The 24,526-nt window shown below is 49.6% G+C and overlaps 1 protein-coding gene across 5 annotated transcripts in view; it reads left to right on the top strand.

The window, feature by feature from the left end:
- trip12 (thyroid hormone receptor interactor 12) overlaps positions 1 to 24,526 on the top strand; it is a 34,527-nt gene that overhangs the window by 4,018 nt on the left and 5,983 nt on the right. For 3 of the 5 annotated variants that reach the window (XM_064303706.1, XM_064303709.1, XM_064303707.1), the window contains exons 2-33: positions 2,772 to 2,918; positions 4,106 to 4,231; positions 4,432 to 5,192; positions 10,974 to 11,079; positions 11,349 to 11,485; positions 11,751 to 11,834; positions 12,196 to 12,291; positions 12,536 to 12,687; positions 12,778 to 12,813; positions 12,901 to 12,996; positions 13,786 to 13,878; positions 14,057 to 14,218; positions 14,510 to 14,578; positions 14,672 to 14,837; positions 15,218 to 15,335; positions 15,452 to 15,608; positions 15,787 to 15,940; positions 16,354 to 16,582; positions 17,006 to 17,124; positions 18,948 to 19,152; positions 19,382 to 19,482; positions 19,621 to 19,795; positions 20,699 to 20,840; positions 20,925 to 21,116; positions 21,318 to 21,469; positions 21,664 to 21,821; positions 21,925 to 21,998; positions 22,084 to 22,283; positions 22,487 to 22,614; positions 22,849 to 23,000; positions 23,882 to 24,024; positions 24,170 to 24,326. In XM_064303706.1, coding sequence (XP_064159776.1) covers positions 2,821 to 2,918; positions 4,106 to 4,231; positions 4,432 to 5,192; positions 10,974 to 11,079; positions 11,349 to 11,485; positions 11,751 to 11,834; positions 12,196 to 12,291; positions 12,536 to 12,687; positions 12,778 to 12,813; positions 12,901 to 12,996; positions 13,786 to 13,878; positions 14,057 to 14,218; positions 14,510 to 14,578; positions 14,672 to 14,837; positions 15,218 to 15,335; positions 15,452 to 15,608; positions 15,787 to 15,940; positions 16,354 to 16,582; positions 17,006 to 17,124; positions 18,948 to 19,152; positions 19,382 to 19,482; positions 19,621 to 19,795; positions 20,699 to 20,840; positions 20,925 to 21,116; positions 21,318 to 21,469; positions 21,664 to 21,821; positions 21,925 to 21,998; positions 22,084 to 22,283; positions 22,487 to 22,614; positions 22,849 to 23,000; positions 23,882 to 24,024; positions 24,170 to 24,326 — 4,938 coding nt within the window. In that variant the 5' untranslated portion in view covers positions 2,772 to 2,820. Of the gene's footprint in view, positions 1 to 2,771; positions 2,919 to 4,105; positions 4,232 to 4,431; positions 5,193 to 9,106; positions 9,176 to 10,973; positions 11,080 to 11,348; positions 11,486 to 11,750; positions 11,835 to 12,195; positions 12,292 to 12,535; positions 12,688 to 12,777; positions 12,814 to 12,900; positions 12,997 to 13,785; positions 13,879 to 14,056; positions 14,219 to 14,509; positions 14,579 to 14,671; positions 14,838 to 15,217; positions 15,336 to 15,451; positions 15,609 to 15,786; positions 15,941 to 16,353; positions 16,583 to 17,005; positions 17,125 to 18,947; positions 19,153 to 19,381; positions 19,483 to 19,620; positions 19,796 to 20,698; positions 20,841 to 20,924; positions 21,117 to 21,317; positions 21,470 to 21,663; positions 21,822 to 21,924; positions 21,999 to 22,083; positions 22,284 to 22,486; positions 22,615 to 22,848; positions 23,001 to 23,881; positions 24,025 to 24,169; positions 24,327 to 24,526 lie in introns of those variants that run through there. The other 2 variants (XM_064303710.1, XM_064303711.1) reach the window with 2 other exon arrangements.

Genomic DNA, 24,526 nt, shown 5'->3' with positions numbered 1-24,526 from the left:
TAATAACACTGAGTCTTCTTACCTTTGTTTCTGCTATATTTTTTGTGTTTAATTTTAGAAGTAACAGGGGCACTAGTTCACAAAAAAACAACTGTTATGAAATTAACAATAGTCACTATTTAACTTCTGGTTTGCTCAGAAAATACCATTTACAACTTGTGTGAGAAATTATAAAGGCTGGTTAAAGTGCAGTTCATTACCACCCGACATGCAGATGCTATGATAACATTTCAGAAACAAACTATTTAAAATTCAAGTCTTTAACAAACCGAAAACAAAATCTGCGACATTTTGTGGACCAAAAATATACAGACCATTAAGGGTTTGATATTTAAGAAAGATATCTTTTAAACGTTATAGCCATTTCCTATTGTGTCACCCAGCGAGGAAGGGTTGTCTTGGGTATTCCCTGCCGCATTACACTATAGCAGGTCCCCTGAGTCATTGGTCACCTGTGGTTTGTCTGCAACCTGCCATAGTTTTACTGGCCTCTCTGGTGTAATTGCTGTGTAGCTGAGCTGTTGGATTAGAGAGTGAAAGGAATCGGTGACTGGCTGTGCACCTTTCGGTGGATGCTTGCGATGGTGTGCACCCTCCCAAGTGTCCCATGTGTGCTCCTGCATCCACTGCAGAATCACAGAGTGCAAGTGGGGCTTGTGGATCATTCTTGGGTTGGTCCATGGGGCTGCTGATGGATTCTTGCCCCGATCGGATAGAAAGCAACAAGCGGTGACACTAACTTAACTCCACAGAGCCAGGCAGTTGAATTGTAGGATGACCCAGAAAATCACCCTGTCCGTATGGAAGCAAGACAGAGTATATGACTCTGCTGTGTTCCCCCTAGACTTTTTAGAGGGTCCATACAGGAGGTGGAAGGAATTAACTTTGTGCTTTAATACACCCCATTGGTGCATAGAAATGAAGACCACTTTGGGGACAGTGTTAGTGCATCGATAGACATGCATATACAGAAAAACGTAGGCTATGTTATGATACAAATGGCAGTATTTCTGTTTTAATGAATGGGTGGAATGTAAAACAGAATTTTATGAGTGTTTTAATAAACTCAGAAGAGCAAAGTGCTGAGCCAAGAGGTTTATGTGATTGTTTGAATGGAAATAACGGGCGGGGCTTCGTAATCTTTGCTTAGAATGTGAGGGCACCTCTTTGGCTTGTGAAACTGCCAGCTGCACTGTTAATAAACACGGCTCACATTGTGTTTTCACAGATGAGTTTCCCATGTCTTTTGCCATTGTAGTCATTTACATTGATTTCCACGGTTGTTTATACTTGATCTTTCGGGTTAATTTCAGGGGTCTTAAAACCAACTAAATGGAAATATATGTGCCATGATCAAATTACCTGTTCCAAACATAGCCTTCAGCTGGATATTATACTGTGAAAAATAATTCATGAACAATAGTAGGCAGATTAGCTAACAGGCTTGCTTGATATAAAGGTATTCTGTACTGATATGTGCTCAACAGTTGCTAGCTTGCTCATTGTTATAATAACAAATGAGGCCTGCTAAAATCTATCAAGTAACCAACTGGAGAATCTTGTTTTTGCAAAATGTTTTGAATCGTCTCTGAATACTCACTTGTGTTAAACCTGTACCAGCTTCCTAAATTTACACCCTGGATGCTTTTCAAAAATGGTATGGTCTGAAACCAGAAAGAAAACTACTGACAAATTAAAATGTTGGTTTGTGACCTCTCTTCCCTCTTTGGACCCCAGGACTATACAGATGGGGGTCTGGAGGTGCCTGGTCCAAAATGGGAAGGAAATGAATAAAAATCTTACCTCAATGAATGAAAACTTACATCAATAATCCTGCTAATATCTTTCAAGCACATCCAGCTGAATAAAGACTTCAGGGTACACTAGCCAAGTTTCCGTCAAACTTGTAAATAGTAAATTTTAGGCCAGTTTGTGCTGACAAATAGGCAATCGGACTTCCCAGATGAGATGTGGCATGTCTTGTGATGTGAAATTGTGAAGGCCATGTGTAAAACCCTTACCGCGTTACACTACCTGACCCTGGGTCCTGACATATGAACCAAACCCTAACCGCGTTACACTACCTGACCCTGGGTCCTGACTTATGAACCAAACCCTAACCGCGTTACACTACCTGACCCTTGGTGTGCCAGGGTTAAAAATGGAAGACAACCTTTTTGTCCTGTTTTCAATTTTGAACGCTCTCCACTAAAACTGCTGTAGTTATTCAGTCCTATTGCATCCTGATGGTTCTACTTTGGATAAAATGATTAAATTGGCAAAGGTGCAGAGAATATCATAGTTTACTTGTTGCTTGTGCTGTAGTTGAGAAATATGTAAGCTAATTTAGCCTATGGCATGATTTCCTACCAGTCTCTGAAGTTTGTAAGTATTTCTTCATTTGAAAAAAATTTGTATATGCACTGAGCACAAGGGGTTCTCTCTGGTTGGACCGAACTCTTTTTGTTAGATGCAAATAGTTCAAAGATGAGAGGAAGTTTAGTTTTCCTGTGCAGTGATTGGCTTGTATGGTAATGGTCCTGTGTGGCAATCGTAATCTCAGATTTTGTAATGCACTTTGAGGGCCTGAGTATCCGTATCAGAAGCTTTTGTGGTATGACTCATGCCAGTGTTCTTCCTGTCTGCCAGTAAGGCAACAAGGACATGTGTGGAGGGGGAGCATGTGCAAGTGAACCTGAATGTGCCTTGTGGAGTGTGTCAGACTGACTTGCTTTTCTTCTTTCCCTCTCTTCTCTCTCCCGCCATTGTAGTGAATGGTAGTGTCTAGAAAGGGTATGTCCCTTCAGGAGAGAGGTGCCAATGTCCAACCGGCCTAATTCCAATCCAGGGGGGTCACTGCGACGTTCACAGAGGAACACTGCTGCGGCCCAGCCACAAGATCACGCAGTCGCAGGAAGGTGAGTCTGCCGCGTCGCCCACCGGCTGTCTCGTGTGTGTGTGTGTGTGCGTGTGCGTGTGCGTGTGCGTGTGCGTGTGCGTGTGCGCGTGCGCGTGCGCTTGTGCGTGTGCGTGCGGACATGTATGTGAGTGTATGGGAAGTTTGCGAGTCTCTGCTTGTTTTCTCTCAGATAATAGCTAGAAGGTGTTAACTATGGTGGTGCTAAAAATTCGCATCAAGTACTTACTTGATTTATTTATTAACAATACCATTTGAAATGTCTAGGAATTACCTTTGTTGTGTAAGGTTACAAATTCTGTGCCCAACCTATCATGCAGTTCATGATATTTTAGCTGGGATTTGAATGAGTGTTAGCTTGTCAGCCAGCTTGCACTCCCTGTTTTACCTTTCTGTAGCTAGCTGTGTTAATTTAACATATGCTGAGTGTAACAATGCCCTTCTATACAACAGTCATTGATATTTCAGTACCAGCAGCTAGTGTTGCTATGTGCTACAATATGCAAGTGCATTAGTGTGTTTCTGTGTATTGACCATGCTGGTTCTCTGAATGGATATTATGTACTATAAAACATGCAGTTAGCATGCTGTCATGCTATTTTCCTTTAAACGTTGCTGCATACCTAAATTTTATGGGGTGCTTTATATACTTATAGCAAAGCTTGGTAAGCGTATGCACCAATGCTTAGTAGCTAACACATTTTCTGCCATTTCAAATATAACTAAGTACAAAATACTATATCCATGGAATAATACAGTAGTCATTTTCTACCTTGTGGTGTGTTTCTTGCTGATGAATGGTTGAGTGTTGATTAGAAACTTTGCATGAGAATATTGCTGAGTCAATTGCAATGAGTAAACTAGACTTCACGTACTGTTATGACCAGCATGCATCAGCTTTTTATTTTTTTTAAGTGTAATTTTTCATATGAATGCTGAATGTACTAGCCTACTTATGATTTTAAACTGAATTTTACACTGACTTTTTACAGGAATGGTCTTTCAATATCATAATTTAAAAAGTACAACAATTCCTTTCATATTGTAAGAGAAAGTTGATTGTATCGTATGGTGGTGGTGGTGCTAGTTGTCTTGTGGGGGGAGTATTTTGTACTCCATTTTGATTATGAAATGAATTACTACCGCCCCCACTGTCACTTGCTCTTAAATTTTCAACCTTACTTACAGGTTGCAGTCAGAGCAGGTTAAACAAAAAGCAAATTCCATTCCTGAAAGTAGAAGACCTATATCTAAGGCTTCAAAAGCCCAACCCAGCTCAGCCCCTGGGCAGTCCAGAGGGCACAGCTCAAAAAGGTACCACTCCACTATCCTCAACCATGTGTGTAATGTGGTCTCCTGTTCGTCACAGTAACTGCGTGTGCTGTCGTTGAGTTGATCCTTTTACATGTAGCGCTAGATGACTGCGTTCCTTGGCAAGTTGTGCTTTTGAAGGCGGTGCCTGTTTGCACGGCGGCGGGAGCCTGCTGTAATCGTGGCGTTGCGTCTGCTTGCAGAAGCGGCCTTTCGCTGTCGGTGGCTTCATTCGTGCTGCGAGACGACCCAGACGCCGCGGGGACATCCGAGCAAGACAGGCCAGGCCCCGCGTCCAAGAGGGAGGGAGTCCGCGGATTCAAGCGCTCCTCCGCTCCGGACCACAACAGCTCCTACTCGCCCAGCCCCGCCAAAAAGCCCAAAGCCCCCCAGCCCCCGCAGAGCTCGCCCGAGCCCCGGAGGGCGGCGGCCAAGCCCAAGAAGAGACGGCTGGCGCCGGAGCAGCCGGCCTCCAGCAGCCGAGCGCAGGGCAGGAAGAGTGGAGCGGCCGGGGGCTCCCCGCCCCAGAAAGGGAGGAAGACTGACCCGGCCTCCAGCGCCAGCGGCACAGCAGGGTCCGAGGGCAGGTCCGCCAAACCCTCCAAGCTGGCTTCTAAATCGGCCGCCTCAGCCAAAGCTGGGTGCAGCACCGTGACGGACACCTCCTCTTCCGCCTCCACCTCGTCCTCGTCCTCGTCGTCGGCCGCGGCCCCGCCGGGCGCACGCCTCAAGCAGGGCAAGGACCAGAGCAAGGCGCGGCGCTCCCGCTCCGCCTCCAGCCCCAGCCCGCGCCGCAGCGGCCGCGACAAGGAGCCCGCCAAGGTCGCCGGCTCGTCCAAGTTCGAGTGGCCCGCCCGCTTCAGCCCCAAAGTCAACCTGCCAAAGCCAAAACTCTCCCTGCCTGGGTCCTCCAAGGCCGACAGCTCCAAACCAGGCCCTTCAGGACTGCAGGCCAAACTAGCAAGTGAGTCCCTCCCCCCCCCCCGTCAGCTTGTTTCCCATGAACGTGTGGGATTGGAAGAGCTAAGAGCCGTTTGTCCTTCCCTGTCTATTGATTGTCTGGGCTGATGAAGAGATTCGGGTGAATGTTAAACATTTTGGGGATTTTAAAAGCTACTTGACTTTATGCTTAACATTGCTGCTATGTACCTTTGCTGTAGTAGGTACTTGTGTTCAGAACCACTTAAATGATATGGTCAGTGCTCTTCAGTTGTAGAATGCTTTTAAAAATGTCAGTTGCAGAATTATACAGCTGACACTTGGAAGAAGAATGGTCATCTAAATGTGTGGCCGTTTCAAGACCCTTCACAACACTGTTATTACTTTTTTCCGTGTAAACACACATTCAAAAAATTTGCTTAACATTTATTTACCAAATGACTGATGGTACTCTGGTGAAAAGCAGTGGTTAGAGATTGCTACCTCTTAAAGGGATATTTCTCTTTGGTATGACATAGGTAGTTTTGTGGAGCCTACCCCATTGTATTTGGATAGCGTGAGTACTAGCCACCTCAGTTCTTCCTGCTTACTGTTTATGGGGTCGCCGTTCCTCCTGGTTGTTCGCCTCCCAATTCACTCACGTTTCTTTTGGGACCTCACCGAAATTAATAGTTTTAAAGTACAAACTGACTACAAAAGATAATAGATTGATGAAAAAGAGTGCTAATGTCAAACTGTCTCTGTTTTTTGAGCTGATAAGCTGTTTTCAGGTTTAGTTAAGCTATAAATATAGGAACTTGTCACACACCAGTATGACACCCCTGGGAGGGAGATGCAGCAGTTTTGGAAGTCGACCGTTGTTTGCCGCATGGAGAGAGAGGGAGAACGCACCCACACAAACTCAAATAAACAGACACTTTCACCCTTCCCCTTCACAGGTTCTGGGGCAAAAGCAATAAACTAAAACAACAAACTAAAATAACAAACCTTTCAGTTTCCGGCTGCAATGTTTTTTCGTTTTTGTGTGCGGACAAAAACAAAATGCTCTCTCTCTCTGTGCTCCTGGTCTTGGCCCTGAACCATGGAGAGGAACACAACTTTCCTCTTAATAATGTACCAAGCAGGTGATTTTGACACACCCGGTAACTGGCCAAGAAAGAGCTGAGCAGTCAATTTTCCCATTACATTTGGGCCCCTAAAATAAAGGAACTATGTAAAAAAGGGTTTGACATTCCCACCTGGTTCACCCGGTATGGATGTAAATACCCTCAAATTAAAGCTGACAGTCTGCACTTTAACCTCATATTCATTGTTTCCTTTCAAGTCCAATGTGGTGGAGTACAGAGCCAGAACTACAGAAATTGTCGGTGTCCAAATACTTATGGACTGCACAGTAAATGGCAACAGGCAGCATTGCACCGTGCACAGCTGCTGTACTGTAGGCAGCTCAACATTGTTCAGGTTTGTAAAAGATGTAATGGTGCTCGAGCTGTGCTAATGGTGAATACTGTTGACAGCAATATTATCTCCTGGAAATGTAAGCTGGTCCAAGTAACCGGCCTAGTACAGGGGAACGGGTCTGAATTGAATTACATGCCCTGGAGCTGTATTTCATGAGCACAACTAGTACAGCTTACAAGGTCGACACTTCTAGTCACAGCAGAAACTTAAACCTTGTGTGTTTGGTGCACTTTATATTGGAACATTGCCCTGGCTCGGTGAAAAACATTTTAGTTAGGAAAAGCGTACATTTTTCACTAAATGGGAACTTGATTCAGAAGTAGGTGATTTATTTTTGTGTGTTGTGTTTTTTGCTGTTCACTTGGGTTATGCGTAGCTTACGTGTAAAGTTCACTCCGTGAGCCTGTCAGAGCAGCTCAGCGCCAAAGTAGCAGTCGATCTAACCTGGAAATGTCAAACAGCTTCTGTGCCATCTCCCTGGAGCTGCTCAAGAATGCATTCCCATCTACTAAGGATCCTTCTGTCGACCATCCGTAATATTCTAGTCTACTCTTTTAATAGAATATTCTGTATTTCTGATTGATTTTTGCCATAGCAGTCAATGCATTTATATTGCCACCAGTAGCCCTTAGCCGACTGTACACAAAGGGATCTCGATAGAGGTCTGAGCTCGGGAACATTGCATCTAGACATTTTTACTTTAAAAAATAAATTAGCATGCTCTGATTATTGGCGTTACTGTTGCAAAGTGTGACTGAGATGACTGCACTTCCTAGACACATTAGGAGGTCGTTATTACTTCAGTTTAAAATGTTTCTAGTGTTACGATTACACGGATCCTGAAATGTGAAATGTTATTAAAAATGAACTGTCAGGCCCTTGAAAGTGATGTTGGGAGCAGTGTAAGAGAGGGGCGGAAGTGAATTTCATTCATGGAAAGTGCCTGACTGCGTGATGGCCGCTCTGAAAAATGCACTGCGTCTGAAGCGTGAAGAAAAATCATAATTGCAAATGGCCTTCCTTAGGATCACTGCAGTGTCTCTGTCCCGGATTGAGACTGTGCAAAATGAGAAATAAGGTGACTCTAAATACAATATAAACCAGTGGCGTAGGTTTAGTTTGAACATTGGGTGGGGGGGAAATTGAGCGGGGGTGTGGGGGTCCTCCCCCAGGAAATTTTTGAGTGCCAAACACTTCATTTCCTGCATTCTGATTATTTTTTATGCACCAGTTTGTGCCTTTTCTGCATCAATTTAAAGGTCCTCTGCTTCTTTCATGCTTTTATTGGGGGGGGACAAATGCACCTGTTCTAAATATTGAGGGGGACGTAACATTTTCCTCTTTGTGGCATGCTTGTTCAGAATAAGCATTTTGCTTTTAACTATGAGATATAATGGTGGTAACAAGAGCAGTTGCAAACAGTCCCTATTTGACAGCAAGAAGGAGGATTTGCTCATAAATCAGTCTGCTTATGGACCAAGTTAGCAATATGTCCAGAAGTGCTTACATCTTCACCTTAGATAAGGCGAGGTAGTTCATTGCTGTGAACGGCAGTTAATTCATGGAAATTGTTGAGAAAATATATATTCAGAAATGAGTGTAAACAAACCACTGGTTTATAAAGATGTCCATGGTTCTGTTTCCACCCATTTGTATGATACACGTGGTGAGAAGTGGTGTCAGGAAATTGAGTTATTCCCAAAGTCAAACTAGTTCTTTTTAAATTTGAATGGGTACTGAGTTTCCAGACGAGGAACTGCAAGCTCACGTTTTTCTGAAGGTGCCGTTAAGAGGGGCAGCCCTGCTGAAGTTAGGCATGGCCTGGATGCAGGGGGCGGTGACTCATGGCCATTAAATGTCACTGGATGGATCTCTGGGGCCTTCGAGTGGGTTTCAGTTACAGCAGCTCAGCTTGCGCAGGCCTGCCGCTGCCGGGGTGACTGCAGCTCACACACACACACGCTCTCACACACACGCGCTCGCACACACACGCGCTCACACACACACGCTCTCACACACACACGCTCTCACACACTCTCACACACTCGCACACACACACGCTCTCACACACACACACGCTCTCACACACACACACGCTCTCACACACACGCTCTCACACACACGCTCGCACACACACACGCTCTCACACACTCACACAGGTGCAAATATATGCTAATGCTGTAGAGACATGCGCACACGCAGATACAGCACACACACAGGCACACTCGTGTGTCCGCAGGAACACAGTACAGTGCACAGACAGGTATGACAGGAGCCCAAGTGCCTGTTGGTGGCGTGTGCTTGTGGCCCTCTGAAAGCTGTGCTCAGCTGGCCGGGCATGGAGGGGGGCTGTGGGCTCTGGTCAGACCCAGGCTGCTGGCTCATGTTTCAGCCCCCCCCCCCCAACCCCACAGGCTGTTTTCAGCCCTTATGCTGGAGCTGGTGCTAAAAATACACCGCTGGTGGCCAGTGTGAGGCGGCGTGCGGACATGGTGCGCTAGCACACGGCGGGTTAGGGTGGGCCACGCTGCACCCTGAGCCCCGGCTGTAAGTGAGCTCTCTTCCCGGCGCTGGGGAACTGGACAGGGGAGTGGGGGGGGGGGTAATCTGGGCCAGGGCAGAGGCTAGCAGGCCTCTCGTACTGCAGTGTAGAACCAGAGGGGCGAGCGGTTCCTCCGGTGACCGGGCCGGTCAGATCAGATCAGCGAGAGAGGAGCGGACCATCCCGCCCCACGGAGCCAAGGGCGGCGCGGCGGCGCGGTGTCCTCCATGGCGTCACCAGGATCCTCTGGACCGGGTGCTGGAACTCCGGAGACGCGGTCGGGGGGAGGGGGAGGGGGTGGGGAGGGGAAGATGGCATTTGCGGACTGAAAGGGTGCACGGAGGGTTTCGGGGGCTCTAAAATAGGGCGGCAGCATTGCTGCAACATTGCTGGCGAGACGCGGGGCGGATGGCGGGCGTGCCTGAGACGGGGGGCGCTAGCGCTGATCTGAGAGGCTGCTGCGTGGCGCGGTGCAGCCGCTGGGTTTAAAGGGCAGCATGCTGATGGGATGTGCTGTGGGGGAGAGTCACCAGCAGTCACAGCCTGTTCCATCTGAGTATTTACTGCATGTGCTCAGTTGTTTTTAGTTCTCCTCATGTTTAGAGTGTGTGAAGGGTGTTGGTTTACCAGTCCTCTGATTATCAGTGTGCTCCAGTCCTGGTTCTTGGGAAAATGGCAGTGAAATGACTTTTTTTAGGGCTTTCATTTTAGTGTGTTGATCTTTTAAATGTCCTCTCTGTAGCCTTGGTATTGAATTTTTGATTGTTGAAATTTCTGTTTGTATGTCTTGGGGAATGTTTCAGACCTATGTACCCCTGTGGTATGGTGTGTGCTAGTGTGTTTCAGGCAGGTCTGTGTACCTGTGGTATTGTGTGTGTGTGAGTGTGTTTCAGGCAGGTCTGTGTACCTGTGGTATGGTGTGTGTGAGTGTGTTTCAGGCCTACAGTATGTGTACCCAGGGTTTCCCCCAGAAAAGTTGTTAGGCCCGGTGGAAAGTATCTTTTGACGGGGGCTGGCGGCCCGGCACGACAGACTGATGGCAGCATTAAGGTAGGGTCCTATAGTTTCTGTGATAATAGAATCACGGATGGAATCGTGGAATTTCGAATTTAAAAAAGCTATGACACAGATTCCATAGGGCCCTACATTAAGTCAATGCTAAAAGCTGACTGGAGATTTGAAAATATGACTACGTAATGTTAATGTTGTAATAATAACAAAACAAAAACACAATATGCACATCAACTGACAAATCAAATGGAAAACACAGCTTATGTTATATTTTGGTAGAGAAAGAGAGAATTTTTATAGTGGCAATATGGTGTGGCAAGGTTTGTTCTATTACACATTATTTAACTGACTAGTACTGATAGTTTAACTTAAGGCACAGCAGTGGCTGCTGAGCTGAAAATCGAGGACGCAGAAAACTTCCCCTGATTATTAGTCTTGACTTCCAATCATTTTCCTTGACTAACAAGTCTGCCCACGATCTGGATAATTCAATTGTAGATAAACACAGTTCCCTTTTCTTTTTTTTTTAATTTCCTGAGGCTTAGGCCCGGCGGGGGGTCAACTTAGGCCCGGCGTGCCGCCGGACTTGCAATACACTGGAAACCATGTGTACCTGTGGTATGGTGTGTGTGTGTGTGTGGTGTGAGTGTGTTTCAGGCCTGTGTGAGTGTGTTTCAGGCCTGTGTGCCTGTGGTATGAGTGTGTTTCAGGCCTGTGTACCCCTGTGTTATGGTGTGTATAAGTGTGCGCATGGTGTATCTGACCCCGGTTCCTCGCCTCTCCCCTCCTCAGGTTTGAGGAAGTCCACTAAGAAGCGCAGCGAGTCCCCTCCGGCAGAGCTCCCCAGCTTTCGGCGGAGCACACGGCAGAAGACCACGGGCTCGTGTGCTAGTACCAGGTGAGTCACGTCCTCTCCCGCCCAGACTCTCCCCGTGGCTCCTAGACTGTCTGTGTCTGGGCTTGTATGGCTGTGTAAAAGTACTGCGTCCGTTTGTCTGTTCAAGCACTCTTTTGGTGCCACCTCACGCCGGCTTGCGTAACCGCACGGGTTTGGCCGTGTGCAGGGGTTTGGCCGTGTGCAGGGGTTTGGCCGTGTGCAGGGGTTTGGCCGTGTGCACGGGTGTTTGTGTGAGAACGCGAGCTCACGCCGTTTCTCTTCTTTCTCAGTCGGCGAGGCTCTGGCCTGGGCAAGCGCGGGGCAGCCGACACTCGCCGCCAGGAGAAAATGGCCGACTCGGACAACAACCAGGACGGAGCGAACTCCTCCACCGCACGCACCGACGAGGCGCCTCAGGGAGCGTCAGGTACGAGCGCGGCGAGCCCCCGCTCGCTAATCGGCACGCGCCGGGATGGCTAGCCGCAAAACGCATTTTACCAGCCGGTCAGAACGAAACTGTGTAATCTGCAGGCATGAGTTTGACTGTAGTCCCAGCTCGTCTGCTTTGCTGATTTTACAGCACTGAACGTTCTTGTTGAACTTTTAATGCGCTGGCATTTTCCTGCCAGTGAGCTCCATGGCTGCAGACGGTGGCGATGATGACACAGGCCTCTGCTTTCTCTCCTCTCCAGCCTCTAGCTCTGTGGCCGGAGCGGTGGGGATGACCACGTCTGGGGAGAGCGAATCGGATGACTCAGAAATGGGCAGACTGCAAGGTACGTTACTGTAACTGTCCAGAGCAGCTGAATCAACTCCTGCTCCAGTGGATTTTATTGCTGTAAAGATGACGCTGTTGACGTGTTCTGCAAAGCTCCTGACCTACGTCGTGTACATGAGCGTCTGCAAATTTGTGTGTAATATGCAATTGGTGCTGTGTTTGAAGCGCTTCCAAGTACTTCAGTTTATCAGTTTTAAAATGTAGCCAATTTTCCTCTGAGCTCCTGCTGGCTAATTGCTTGCCAGGGTATAAAATGACTGCATATTTGCTCAATAGTATTAAAATTTATTTGTGCAAATTGGCTCTTTTCAGTTTTTGTGAGTTTGTTCCTGTTGACCCTGCATGTGTATGTTCCATAGCTCTTCTGGAGGCCAGGGGCCTCCCCCCTCACCTCTTCGGGCCCCTGGGGCCCCGCATGTCGCAGCTGTTCCACAGGACGATAGGGAGCGGTGCCAGTGAGTACCGTTCGTCCGGGCTGAATGTCTGTGCCCGTTCCGGCACGTCTGTCTGTGGCTCCGTTTCAGTCGGACCGGCGTTACACCTCCCCTCTGAAACTGTTCACACGATGTGGCTTCACACACCTGCAAACACCTGTAAACACCCCCCATGATTTGGAGCAGGGTCTGTGGGCCTGTAGTGGTGCGGTGGAGTGACGCATCTTTTCTCTCCGTCTCTTACCCCACTGTCTTTGCCCCTCAGGCTCCAAGGCTCAGCAGCTCCTGCAGGGTCTCCAGGCAACGGGGGACGAGTCCCAGCAGCTCCAGGCCGCCATCGAGATGTGCCAGCTGCTGGTGATGGGCAACGAGGAGACGCTCGGCGGGTTCCCGGTCAAGAGCGTGGTGCCCGCTCTGGTGAGCCCTCGCCCGGCGCCAGCTCTGTATTTCACTGAGCGTGTCCCCGCCGCTACCGGCTGGTTAACCGTGCCTCCTCTCCTTTAACAGATCACCCTGCTGCAGATGGAGCACAACTTCGACATCGTAAGTGCCAGACCTTCCCGTGCCTGTGACTCTGCAGTAGTGAGGCGTAATGCGTCAGTGTGACTGAGCGTCTGCTTCCCCTCCCAGATGAACCACGCGTCGCGCGCGCTCACCTACATGATGGAGGCGCTGCCGCGCTCCTCCGCCGTCGTCGTGGACGCCATTCCCGTCTTCCTGGAAAAGGTGGGTCCCCCGCCTGGCCCGCCCGTGCGCTGAGCCTTAGGCCTGCTTTGAGCTGGCCGCCGGTAGAAAGCGACCCCGCGGTTTACCTTGCCTCCTGTTGAAAGACGGTGTTCAGTGACAGCTTTTGTTGGAACTGAAATGCTACGCCGCTGTGAGAGATGCAGCTGCCTGACTGACTTTTCAAGGGACGTGTGGGCCATCATGATCCCTCGTGCAGCTAAAACAATCCCAAGTAAACAGAAGCTGCAGTTACTCTAATTGCCACGCTGAACACGCCAGGTGGTGTTGGGCTAAATGGAACGATGCCAAGCAGCAAGGTCAGTTGGCAGAAAGAGAAACGCAGCTGCACGTCCAGGGCCTGTGCGGTACAAATGTTATCACTTGTGTAAATTGTGATAACAGCAGCATTTGAATTAAAATCAGTTCCAACTATGTGTGTGTACTTAAATTAATTTCTTTGAATGTAGTGCTGCTTTGCTTAAATAAATAATAAAAAGAGTGAAATTGTTAGTGTAAGTTTCAGTGTTGTGTGTATTTATTAATAAGTAATTGTTAAAATAAGCAGTATTAATGTAGTTGAAATTATAGTGCACGTTTATCTTGTTTTGCCTGAAGGTATAGCGGTTGACATGCTACCAGAAGCTAAGGCTGTGCGCCGTCTGTGTCTGTGTGTGTTTCTCTGTCTTGTGTCCTTCTGTGTGTGTGTGTGTCTGTGTCTGTGTGTCTCTGTGTCCTTGTGTCTGCTCGGTGCTGTGTTCCCACTGATGAGTGACTTTATTCCTGTCACAGCTTCAGGTGATCCAGTTCATTGACGTGGCGGAGCAAGCACTCACTGCCCTGGAGATGTTGTCACGACGACACAGCAAAGCCATCCTGCAGGCGGTAAGTGAGGATTCCCGGCCGTGACTCAGCGCTCCAGCACTTTCCTGGCTTCCTCGGAGCGCTGCGGGCGTCGGTCCGGCGGCGCTCTCCGACCTTACCGTATTCCGCCACGCTCGAGACGCGCGGGGCGTTTTAATAAAACCCCCGCTGATGAGTTTGGCTCCTCTCTGTCCTGCAGGGCGGGTTGGCGGACTGCCTGCTGTACCTGGAGTTCTTCAGCATCAACGCCCAGCGCAATGCCCTTGCCATCGCCGCCAACTGCTGCCAGAGCATCACGCCCGACGAGTTCCACTTCGTCTCGGACTCACTGCCCCTGCTGACGCAGAGACTCACCCACCAGGTACCGGCCAGAGACCAGCACGCATACATACACATTACACAGAGTCCTCCACAGGGATGCACACTCACACACTCACACACACACACGTACATACACATTACACAGAGTCCTCCACAGGGATGCACACACACACACGCGTACATACACATTACACCAAGTCCTCCACAGGGATGCACCCCCACTTACATCTACACACAGACAAATGGGTTAAGAGGATGAAAAATGAAGCGTGGTGAATGATATTGAGTCATGGTGGTTTCATGTCTATTTTTGTTCCGTGTCTGTTTCCAGGACAAGAAGTCTGTTGAAAGCACCTGCCTGTGTTTCGCCAGGCTCGTAGACAATTTCCAGCACGAGGAGGTGAGTGCGTCTCCTGCTCTGTTTTTTCTGTGCTCTGTGGCGCGAAAGTGCACCTCCCCTCTGACCTCTCCCCCCACCTGCCCCTACCCACAGAACCTGCTGCAGCAGGTGGCGTCCCGGGACCTGCTCACCAACATCCAGCAGCTGCTGGTGGTGACCCCGCCCGTGCTGAGCTCCGGAATGTTCATCATGGTGGTGCGCATGCTGTCGCTCATGTGCTCCAACTGCCCCTGTCTGGCTGTGCAGCTGATGAAGCAGAGTGAGTGCCCGCCCCACCCCGCCCTGCCCCACTCCACCTCCGACGGTTGAACCCCCTTGTGACATCACAATGGAAGTTTGTTATTAACCCTTTGAAGATTAGGTTTTTGGAATGTTTTTTAAAAATAAGTCTGTTCTAGTACGTTGCTTACAATTACCAGTAGTGATTGTTACATCAGCATTAGAATGTTCTGTTAGCAACATTCTAATGATATATTTGTGATCTTTGTGACACCTTAAAAGGGTTAATGATGCCACTGTCAGGAGATGGTGAATCCATTACCTGACCAGGTCTTGAGCGTCTTCAGTTTAAGTGCACTCACACACACACACACACACACACACACACAGACTGCCTCTTGACGGTGTGTTTGTTCCCAGACATCGCGGAGACTCTGCGTTTCCTCCTGTGCGGAGCGTCGAGCGGTAGCTGTCAGGAGCAGATCGACCTGGTCCCCAGGAGCCCCCAGGAGCTCTATGAGCTGACCTCGCTGATCTGGTGAGCCCCCGAGCCCGCGTCCTGCTTCCCGCTACACGCGCCTCGCGTTTGCACACGGCCCCGCCCTGCGGCCTGGTCCCCGGCACGCCCCGCTGACCCTGTGCTCCGCCCCGCAGCGAGCTCATGCCCTGCCTGCCCAGAGAGGGCATCTTCGCGGTGGACGCCATGCTGAAGAAGGGCAGCGCCCAGACCAGCGAGGGGGCCATATGGCAGTGGAGGGACGACCGCGGCCTGTGGCACCCTTACAACCGCATCGACAGCCGCATCATCGAGGTACCCGTCTCCTTACTTAGGGCCGCCACCGCCAGACACTGAGTACTGGAGGCTTGCAGGCTGCCATGTTTGATTATCCCAGGTGACTGCAAGCCTTGGTCCTGATGTATCTCAGACTGTGGGTGCGTTTCCCAGCATGCTTTGGGAGTGAGTTTGTGACAGATGTGTACGCTCGCAGACGGCGCACCAGAACGGGGAGGACGAGATCAGCCTGTCCACGCTGGGCCGCGTCTACACCATCGACTTCAACTCTATGCAGCAGATCAACGAGGACACGGGAACCGCCCGGGGAATCCAGCGCAAGCCAAACCCCATGGCCAATCCCAACTCCGGTGCGTAACATGTGACCGCCAGGGAGCATGCTCACAAGCTGAATGGGTTTAGTCTCACTTCCTGTAGGACAGGGCTTCCCAATCCTGTACCTGGAGATCTACCATCCTTTAGGTTTTCACTCCAGCTCAAACAAAGCACGCCTCATTCCACAGGTAGAGATCTAGTTGAGCATCCTAATTAGTAGATTCAGGTGTGCCTGATTAGGGTTGTTATGGAAACCTACAGGGCAGTGACCTTACTGTAGGACCTTACAAGTGTAATCATAGTCTGCCGTGCCTGGAATTGGACACGTTCTGGCCCCTGAGTCTTATGAGGTCACGTTTACATAGATTGGCTGTGGTGCCATGTGCCCACGGTTGCCCTGGGGCTGCCAGGCTAACGCGCTGCTTTGTTGGGCTGCTCTCGGGCGCAGGCGGGCACGCGGAGGTGAAGCGGGAGGACGCGCGGGCGCAGCTGATGAAGGAGGACCCGGAGCTGGCGCGGTGCTTCATTAAGACGCTGTTCGGGGTCCTGTACGAGGTGTACAGCTCCTCCGCCGGCCCCGCCGTCAGACACAAGTGCCTTAGAGCCATCCTGAGGATCATCTACTTCGCCGACGCAGAGCTGCTGAAGGACGTGCTCAAGAACCACGCCGTGTCCAGGTGAGCGGCCGGACGCCTCGGACGCACGGAACACGACCGGGTGCCCCGCCCCGTCGGGCGCGGTCCAGTGTTCGGCTGTACACCTCGGTTAGACCCTGGTGTTCAGCGGGTAGATAGGCTGCTGAATAGCGTTTAGGAGCATGCTGTAGGATGAAGGCGGGAGGCTGTCGGGTTTGGAGTCCCCTCCCTCTGACCCGACTGCTGTGCGCTAAAGAACACTGCAGCTTAGAGGGGAGGCGTTCTGCCTCCTGCTTTTATCTGACACTGGGGGGAGAAAACTTCTGTTCAACAAAGGCATTCTTGCGGTTACTCCATCTTCCCAAAAAGTGTCTGCTCCAGCTATACATTAGTGTGATTGTCAGCAGTTCTGATTGTGTGAAGATGTGGACACTGCTAATGTGTGTGTGTGTGTGTGTTTTCCAGTCATATCGCCTCCATGCTGTCCAGTCAGGACCTGAGGATCGTGGTCGGGGCTCTGCAGATGGCTGAGATCCTGATGCAGAAGCTGTCGGATGTTTTCAGCGTCTATTTCCGGCGAGAAGGTAACACCTTGGAGATCTTGATCAGATCCACAAAAATTTATCCTGAGGCAGTGACAAACTGAGATTGTCTTTGAGCACTCAAATTTTAAGACAAAGTGCAATCCATGTGAATGTTAATTTGTTTATTTAATTTTTTATGTTTTACATTTTGACATTTAGCAAATGACCTTGTGCAGAGCAGCTTGCACTGACTACATTGTTGCATGTCAGCTTCAAAGAAAACAATAGCGATGTCACTAATGGGAATCAGACAAGCCATCCATTATGCTACTCTGACAAGTTAACCATTATGCTACACTGTTATCCGAAATATATACAACGATACAGTTATTACGTCACTGCAACTTTTTGATTGGGCTCTTGTACATTAGTGTGATAGAAGGTCTTTATGGCAAAGTCCTGGACGACAAAGAAGAATAACCAGTTGTACCCATTGTGGCCCCCATATTGTTGACAAACAGAACATTTACATAAACGAGCTTGACGGGAACATTGAAAGTACCTTAGTTAAATTTGCTGATGAGGCAAAACTGGGAGGTTTGGGTAATGGTTTGGAATCTACTAAGTAATCCAAGAAGATTTAAACAGAATCCAGAACCATGGCAAATAAAATTCAGTATAGCTAAATGTTCTACAAGTGGGAAATAAAACCATAGGCTAGCAGGATGCTGACACATGAAGCCAAATGTACTGAGTATAAATCCAAGAAAATTGTATTACACAATACTATATACAATACAATATTATACCTTTGTCAGACCACACTATTGTGTGCCGTTCTGGGAACCAAGAAAGATATAGAGGTTCTGGAAAAGGTTCAAAGAAGGGCAACTAAATTGGTTCCTGGTATGAAAGATTAATGTCATGAGGAAAGACTTGAGGTGCATAATCTCTTCAAATTTAGACATGGGGGCAATTTGATTGAGGCTTGTAAATTGATAAAAGGGATTAACAACATGATCTACAATAGATTCTTGACGTTGAGTTTGGTTGAGTTTGGTAGAACATGGGGGCATAAATGGAAATTAGCAAAAGGTAAATTCTGCTCAGACATTAGGAAGTATTTCTTCACACAGTATAGTTACTGTGTCTAATATCTTGCCAGGTCATGTAGTAGAGGCAGAAACTGAGGGTTTTTAAGACCAGGCTTGATACGGTGCTGGATACTATCTATTTTGTTGGTAAACTAAACACTAGGTTCCTGTTAGTGGTAGGAAAATGGTGAGCACTGTTGGGCTGAATCGCCTGTTCTCGTCGTTTTAATTAACGTTACGTTAAACCATTTGGACTCTCCAATGCAGCTGCCTATTTTATCTTATGAAATTATTTCCAGATGCTGTAAGAAAATAACTTCTGTTTTACTGTGGCTTTGATCTTGGTAACAGGTTGGTTAGCATACTGTCTTGCTAGCTACCTGGCTACCAAGTAATATAAGCTGGCTAAATAAATGTCTTGAGTTATACTTGACTTGCAGGAGTAACTGCTGAATAGAAGTGTCTGAAACGAGCAGGCTTTAGAGAGTTTGAAGAGCGGGTGTTGTGGTGTAATTTTCCCCCTTATCACTGTCTGGTAAAACTGATCTAAGTGATCACCTGTGGAGTTTGCTGATTGGGTATTTGACTTGTATGCCCTTTTCTGAATCTCTTATTTGGAAACACTTCTGTGTTTGCCTGAGATCATTAGTTTGCAGAGCTTTTCGCCTATTTTGAAACTGTCTTGGTTAGATTTTGGTTTCTGGGTAAAATATTGAAGGTTTGGTTTGTATGGAAAGGCATTGCCTGTCCTGTGAGTTTCACTTCAAAACCCCTTTCTGTTGTGTACAGGTGTGATGCACCAGGTGAAGAATCTAGCAGAGTCAGAGACCTTCCTCACTAGCCCCCCAAAGGCGTGTACGAGTGGAACAGCCAGCCTGTGCACAACCACCATAAGCACGGCAACCACCACCGCGGCAACCAATGCCACGCCCGACCTGGGCTCCCCCAGCTTCCAGCACAGCATGGATGACTCGCTGGACCTGAGCCCACAGGGGTGAGAGAGCAGATCTGATGTAATGGTGTAGCTTTGCAGCCATTGCCTTTCCTGTAAACATCCAATCACAGTATTGTTCTGCCCAAGCCCCACCCCTCTACAGAAACCTATTTGCTGTATGACACAATTGACCAGATCCTCCTCCCACTAGACACCCAATCACAGCACAGTGAAGAGTTGCTGTAGAGCCCTGGGCATTGACATTGGTGTTCTGTGTTCTGTCTTTCAGGAGGTTGAGTGACGTTCTGAAAAGGAAACGGCTTCCCAAACGAGGGCCGAGAAGGCCAAAGTACTCCCCTCCGAGGGACGATGACAAAGTTGACAATCAGGGTGCGTGTTGCAGTTTTATTATTATTTCATTTTAACCCTGTTTGAATTTAACTTTGAAAGTTGAGCAGGGTGAAGCTGGGACGTCTGTTAAATATTTAAACGCATAATCGTTTTCCCGTAACCCTTTCACTCCCTCAGCCAAGAGTCCCACCACAACTCAGTCCCCAAAATCTTCCTTCCTGGCGAGTCTGAACCCCAAAACCTGGGGCAAATTGGGCGCCCAGAACACCAGCGCCAACTCTGAGCCCTCCCGCACAGCCGGAGTGAGCGGCCTGGCTCGTGCCCCGCCCAAGGACTCCGTCTCCAACAACAGGTACGGCTCAGCTGTGTGCTGAGTATTCATCACATTGTGAGGTGCTTCTCATCCCTCTTACAGCTGTACAGTGTGGGGGAGCCTCTTCTCAGCCACCTCCATTGTGTAGCACCTATCCGGGTGATGCCCAGCAGTCATGGTTCTGTTAGAAGAACGAGGGCACTTAAATGAAAATTAGCAGAAGGTAAATTCCAAACAGACATTAGGAAGCATTTTTTCACGCAGCCACTGTGTGAAACAACCTGCCACGTCATGTAGTAGAGGCAGAAATTCTGGGGGTTTTCCAGAACAGGCTACTGTCTGGTCTGTAGGTAGTCCAAGAACTAGGTACAATTTAGATAGCAACGGCAAGCATTATTCGGCTGAATGGCCTGTTCTTGTCGTTATGTCACAGGAGTTTGGGTGGATTTTAATGTAATTCTTGGTTGATTTGATTGGTTAGTCCCTCCTAATGCACAAGGCCACCACTAGAAGGCCACCCAAGAATGGACAGCATTGACACCGACAGATGAAATGTAAAACTAAATAGTTTGGAGTTTTAAAAATAAACCTTCTGAATTTTTCTTAATTTAAATTTCAAATGAATTAATGAAATGAAATGAATTGAATTCACAAAACCACTAGATTTTTCTAGTCTAACAAAATGGCTCGTTTGGAGGATTTGACCAAACATGATTTATTTACTTCCTGACGAGAGATCAGACTGTTGGCGAGACATGGGCGGAGCCTCCGTCCCTTCTGGTGTGACCATCTGTTGGCGGCCGCTGCACACGAGATCAGTCTCGGAGCTCCGTTAGCTGATCTCCAGTTAGCGATGCTGTGAATCAGCGCTCCATGGCTGCGCTGGAGGAAGCTCTTCCTCCTGTCTGACTGAGCCTCTGAGACCCTGCTTCTGTTACACAGAGACAAAATCAAGGCCTGGATCAAAGAGCAGGCCAGCAAGTTCGTGGAGCGCTACTTCAACTCCGAGAACGTGGACGGTAGCAACCCAGCGCTGAATGTACTGCAGAGGCTTTGCACTGCTACGGAACAGCTGCACTTACAGGTACCTCCTCTAATACCAGCTGACTGTGCTCAGGGTTCGAGCCGAGTCGGAGGGTGGGGTTTTAACTCCCGGCTCCCCCTGCAGGTGGACGGCGGGATCGAGTGCCTTGTGGAGATCTGCAGCATCGTCTCGGAGTCGGACGTCTCCTCGTTTGAGATCCAGCACAGCGGGCTGGTCAAGCAGCTGCTGCTCTACCTGACCTCCAACAGCGAGCGGGACGCCCTCAGCCGGGACGTGCGGCTCAAGAGGTTCCTGCACGTCTTCTTCGGCTGCCCGGTGAGCGCCCGCGCCTCCCCGTCCCGCACCGCTGCGGACCCGCTCCCAGCGTCACTCCTCCGTGTGAATAAATCTCAAACTGGTCCGCTGTTTTGGTTAAACGGGTTCTGCCTTCTGAGGCAGTGTTGGCAGATTTGAACAAACAGTGTAGCTGCTCTAGGGGTCAGTCAGTGTAACTCCCCCCTCCCCGCGCTGCTGCAGGTCCCGGGGGAGGAGCCCGAGGGCCGTCTGGACCCCTCTGAGAGCGGCCCGCTGCTGGCGCTGGTGCACAAGATGAACAACTGCCTGAGCCAGATGGAGCAGTTCCCCGTCAAAGTGCACGACTTCCCCAGCGGCAACGGAACAGGAAGCAGGTCCGTCTGTCCGTCCGTCCCTCCGTCCTTCCCTCCCTCTCTCTCTGTCTGGGTTACCCGTCCTCTTCACTCATCCTGCCCATATGAATTTTTCCTCTCACTCTTTATCTTTTCACAGTGCGTGCGTGCATGTGTGTGTGTGTCTGTGTGTGTTGTTGATTGGATCGTATTGATTTGTGACTTGTTTTCTCCAGGGGCTCTCAGGCACTGAAGTTCTTCAACACTCACCAGCTCAAGTGCCAGCTGCAGAGACACCCGGACTGTACCAATGTCAAGCAGTGGAAGGGGGGCCCCGTCAAGATCGACCCGCTGGCGCTGGTGCAGGCCATCGAGAGATACCTGGTCGTCAGAGGTGCGAGAAATCTCTTGACTGCTGTTATTTATGTATTTTTTTTTTCTTTTTTGCCGGACCAGTCGCATGGATGGAAATGGTACTCTTGACCTCCTCGTTTCAGGTTATGGAAGAATTCGAGAGGAAGACGAGGACAGCGACGACGATGGATCCGACGATGAAATCGACGAGTCGCTGGTTCGCAGCGTTAGCTTATTTCACATTTAAACCTCCGGTTGGTTGATTTTCTCCAAGCCCTAACCCCTGACCTTTGACCCTTTAGGCGGCGCAGTTCCTGAACTCGGGCAGCGTCCGGCACAGGCTGCAGTTCTACATGGGGGAGCACCTCCTGCCCTACAACATGACCGTGTACCAGGCGGTCCGGCAGTTCAGCCTGCAGGCCGAGGAGGAGAGGGAGTCCACCGACGACGAGGCCAACCCGCTCGGCCGGGCCGGCATCTGGACCAAGACCCACACCATATGGTACCTGTCCGCCACGCGAGCCTGTTCTCCCACAGCACACGCTCTGTACATGTCCATTATTCTCTACATGACACCTGCTTGCTCACACATCACTACTGTTCATCGTTAGTACTCTTGGCAATGGCTATGACAAGTACATGTCAAGTTACCGAAGCTATATATATTCCTTGGGCTACAACAAATATTACGCTCTCTTTGCTCAGGTATAAGCCTGTGAGAGAGGATGAGGATGGCAGTAAGGACATAGTGGGGGGAAAGAGAGGCCGTGCGCAGACCGCCCCCACCAAAACCTCGCCCCGCAACGCCAAGAAGCACGACGAACTGTGGCACGGTACGGTCTGCGCAGACTTCTGTCTGTCTGCGCATCTGCCTTTCTCTCTGGGAGTGTATGACCTGTGTCCCGCTGTCCGTCTGCGCAGACCTCTGTCTGTCTGCGCGTCTGCCTTTCTCTCTGGGAGTGTATGACCTGTGTCCCGCTGTCCGTCTGCGCAGACCTCTGTCTGTCTGCGCGTCTGCCTTTCTCTCTGGGAGTGTATGACCTGTGTCCCGCTGTCCGTCTGCGCAGATGGTGTGTGTCCCGGCGTGACCAACCCCTTGGAGACGTACCTGATTTCGGAGCCGCCGGAGAGCATGACCTTCGATGACCCGTCCCGGGACGTGAACCTGCTGCTCAGGGTCCTGCACTCCATCAGCAGATACTGGTTCTACCTGTATGAAGTGAGTGTCCCCGCAGACCTGAGTGCACTGCACTGTGCAGGAGTGTCTGTGGCTCCCTCAATACGTACGGCTGGTCTCTGCAGTGCACCCCGCCCCTCTCTCTGTCCCCCAACCCCGTTTCCTGGAGATATACCACCCTGTAGGTTTTCCACCCAAACCCTGACACAGTACCCCTCGTTCAGCAGCTGGAGATCTTGTTGAGCTGCTCATTAGTAGAATCAGTCGTGCTTGCGTCTCCTTCAGGTGTGTGTGCTGTGTGTGCTCTGTGTCTGTTTTTCTGAGGGTGTGTGTGTGTGTTTGTGTGTGTGCTCTGTGTCTGTTTTTCTGAGGGTGTGTGTGTGTGTTTGTGTGTGTGCTCTGTGTCTGTTTTTCTGAGGGTGTGTGTTTGTGTGTGTGTGTGTGTGTGTGCGCTCTGTGTCTGTTTTGCTGAGGGTGAGTGTGTGCTGTGTCTGTTTTTCTGAGGGTGTGTGTGTGTGTTTGTGTGTGTGTGTGTGTGTGTGTGCTCTATGTCTGTATTTCTGAGGGTGTGTGTGTGTGTGTTTGTGTGTGTCTGTGTGTGTGTGCTCTATGTCTGTATTTCTGAGGGTGTGTGTGTGTGTGTGTGTGCGCGCGCTCTGTGTCTGTTGCTGAGGGTGTGTGTGTGTGTGTGTGTGTGTGCTCTGTCTGTTTTTCTGAGGGTGTGTGTGTGTGTGTGTGTGTGTGTGTGTGTGTGCGCGCTCTGTGTCTGTTTTTCTGAGGGTGTGTGTGTGTGTGTGTGTGTGTGTGTGTGTGTGTGTGTGTGTGTGTGTGTGTGTGTGTGTGTGTGTGCGCGCTCTGTCTGTTTATCTGAGGGTGTGTGTGTGTGTGTGAGTCTCTCAGAACACTCCCTCTCTACCCTGCAGAATGCTGTGTGTAAGGAGATCATCCCCACCAGCGAGTTCATCAACAGCAAGCTGACGGCCAAGGCCAACCGGCAGCTACAGGACCCTCTGGTCATCATGACCGGGAACATCCCCTGCTGGCTGACCGAGCTTGGGAAGACCTGGTACACACTGCCCTTGACCCTTCCTATTACACACACTCCAGTTAAACACACACATACACACATACATGCTCTCTTTGCTGATATGTGTAAAAGCTGCGTTTTGCCACTCGTGCTAAATGAACTTCTTCCTCTCCTCTGCCTGCAGCCCTTTCTTCTTCCCCTTCGACACGCGGCAGATGCTCTTCTACGTGACCGCGTTTGACCGCGACCGCGCCATGCAGAGGCTCCTGGACACCAACCCCGAGATCAACCAATCAGACTCCCAGGACAGCCGGGTGGCCCCGCGGCTCGACAGGAAGAAGGTGAGGGGAGGGGGAATGGGGGGGGAGGTGATTTTTGGGGGTGCAGTTTCCACACGCTTTGAGTTACTGTGGCTTTCTGTGGTAAACAACGGCCCCTTGGATGAGAGTTTTAACACAGCAGTTGTGTAACCATGGGAATGAAATGCTCAAACCTGTGACTAACTGTGTACACACCTCTGTGTGTGCTGTGTGTGTTTGTG

Source organism: Anguilla rostrata, chromosome 12 (genome assembly GCF_018555375.3).
Source record: "Anguilla rostrata isolate EN2019 chromosome 12, ASM1855537v3, whole genome shotgun sequence".
NCBI classification, from domain to species: domain Eukaryota; kingdom Metazoa; phylum Chordata; class Actinopteri; order Anguilliformes; family Anguillidae; genus Anguilla; species Anguilla rostrata.
The sequence above is the reverse complement of the archived record's forward strand: the minus strand, read 5'-3'. Positions and strand labels throughout refer to the sequence as shown.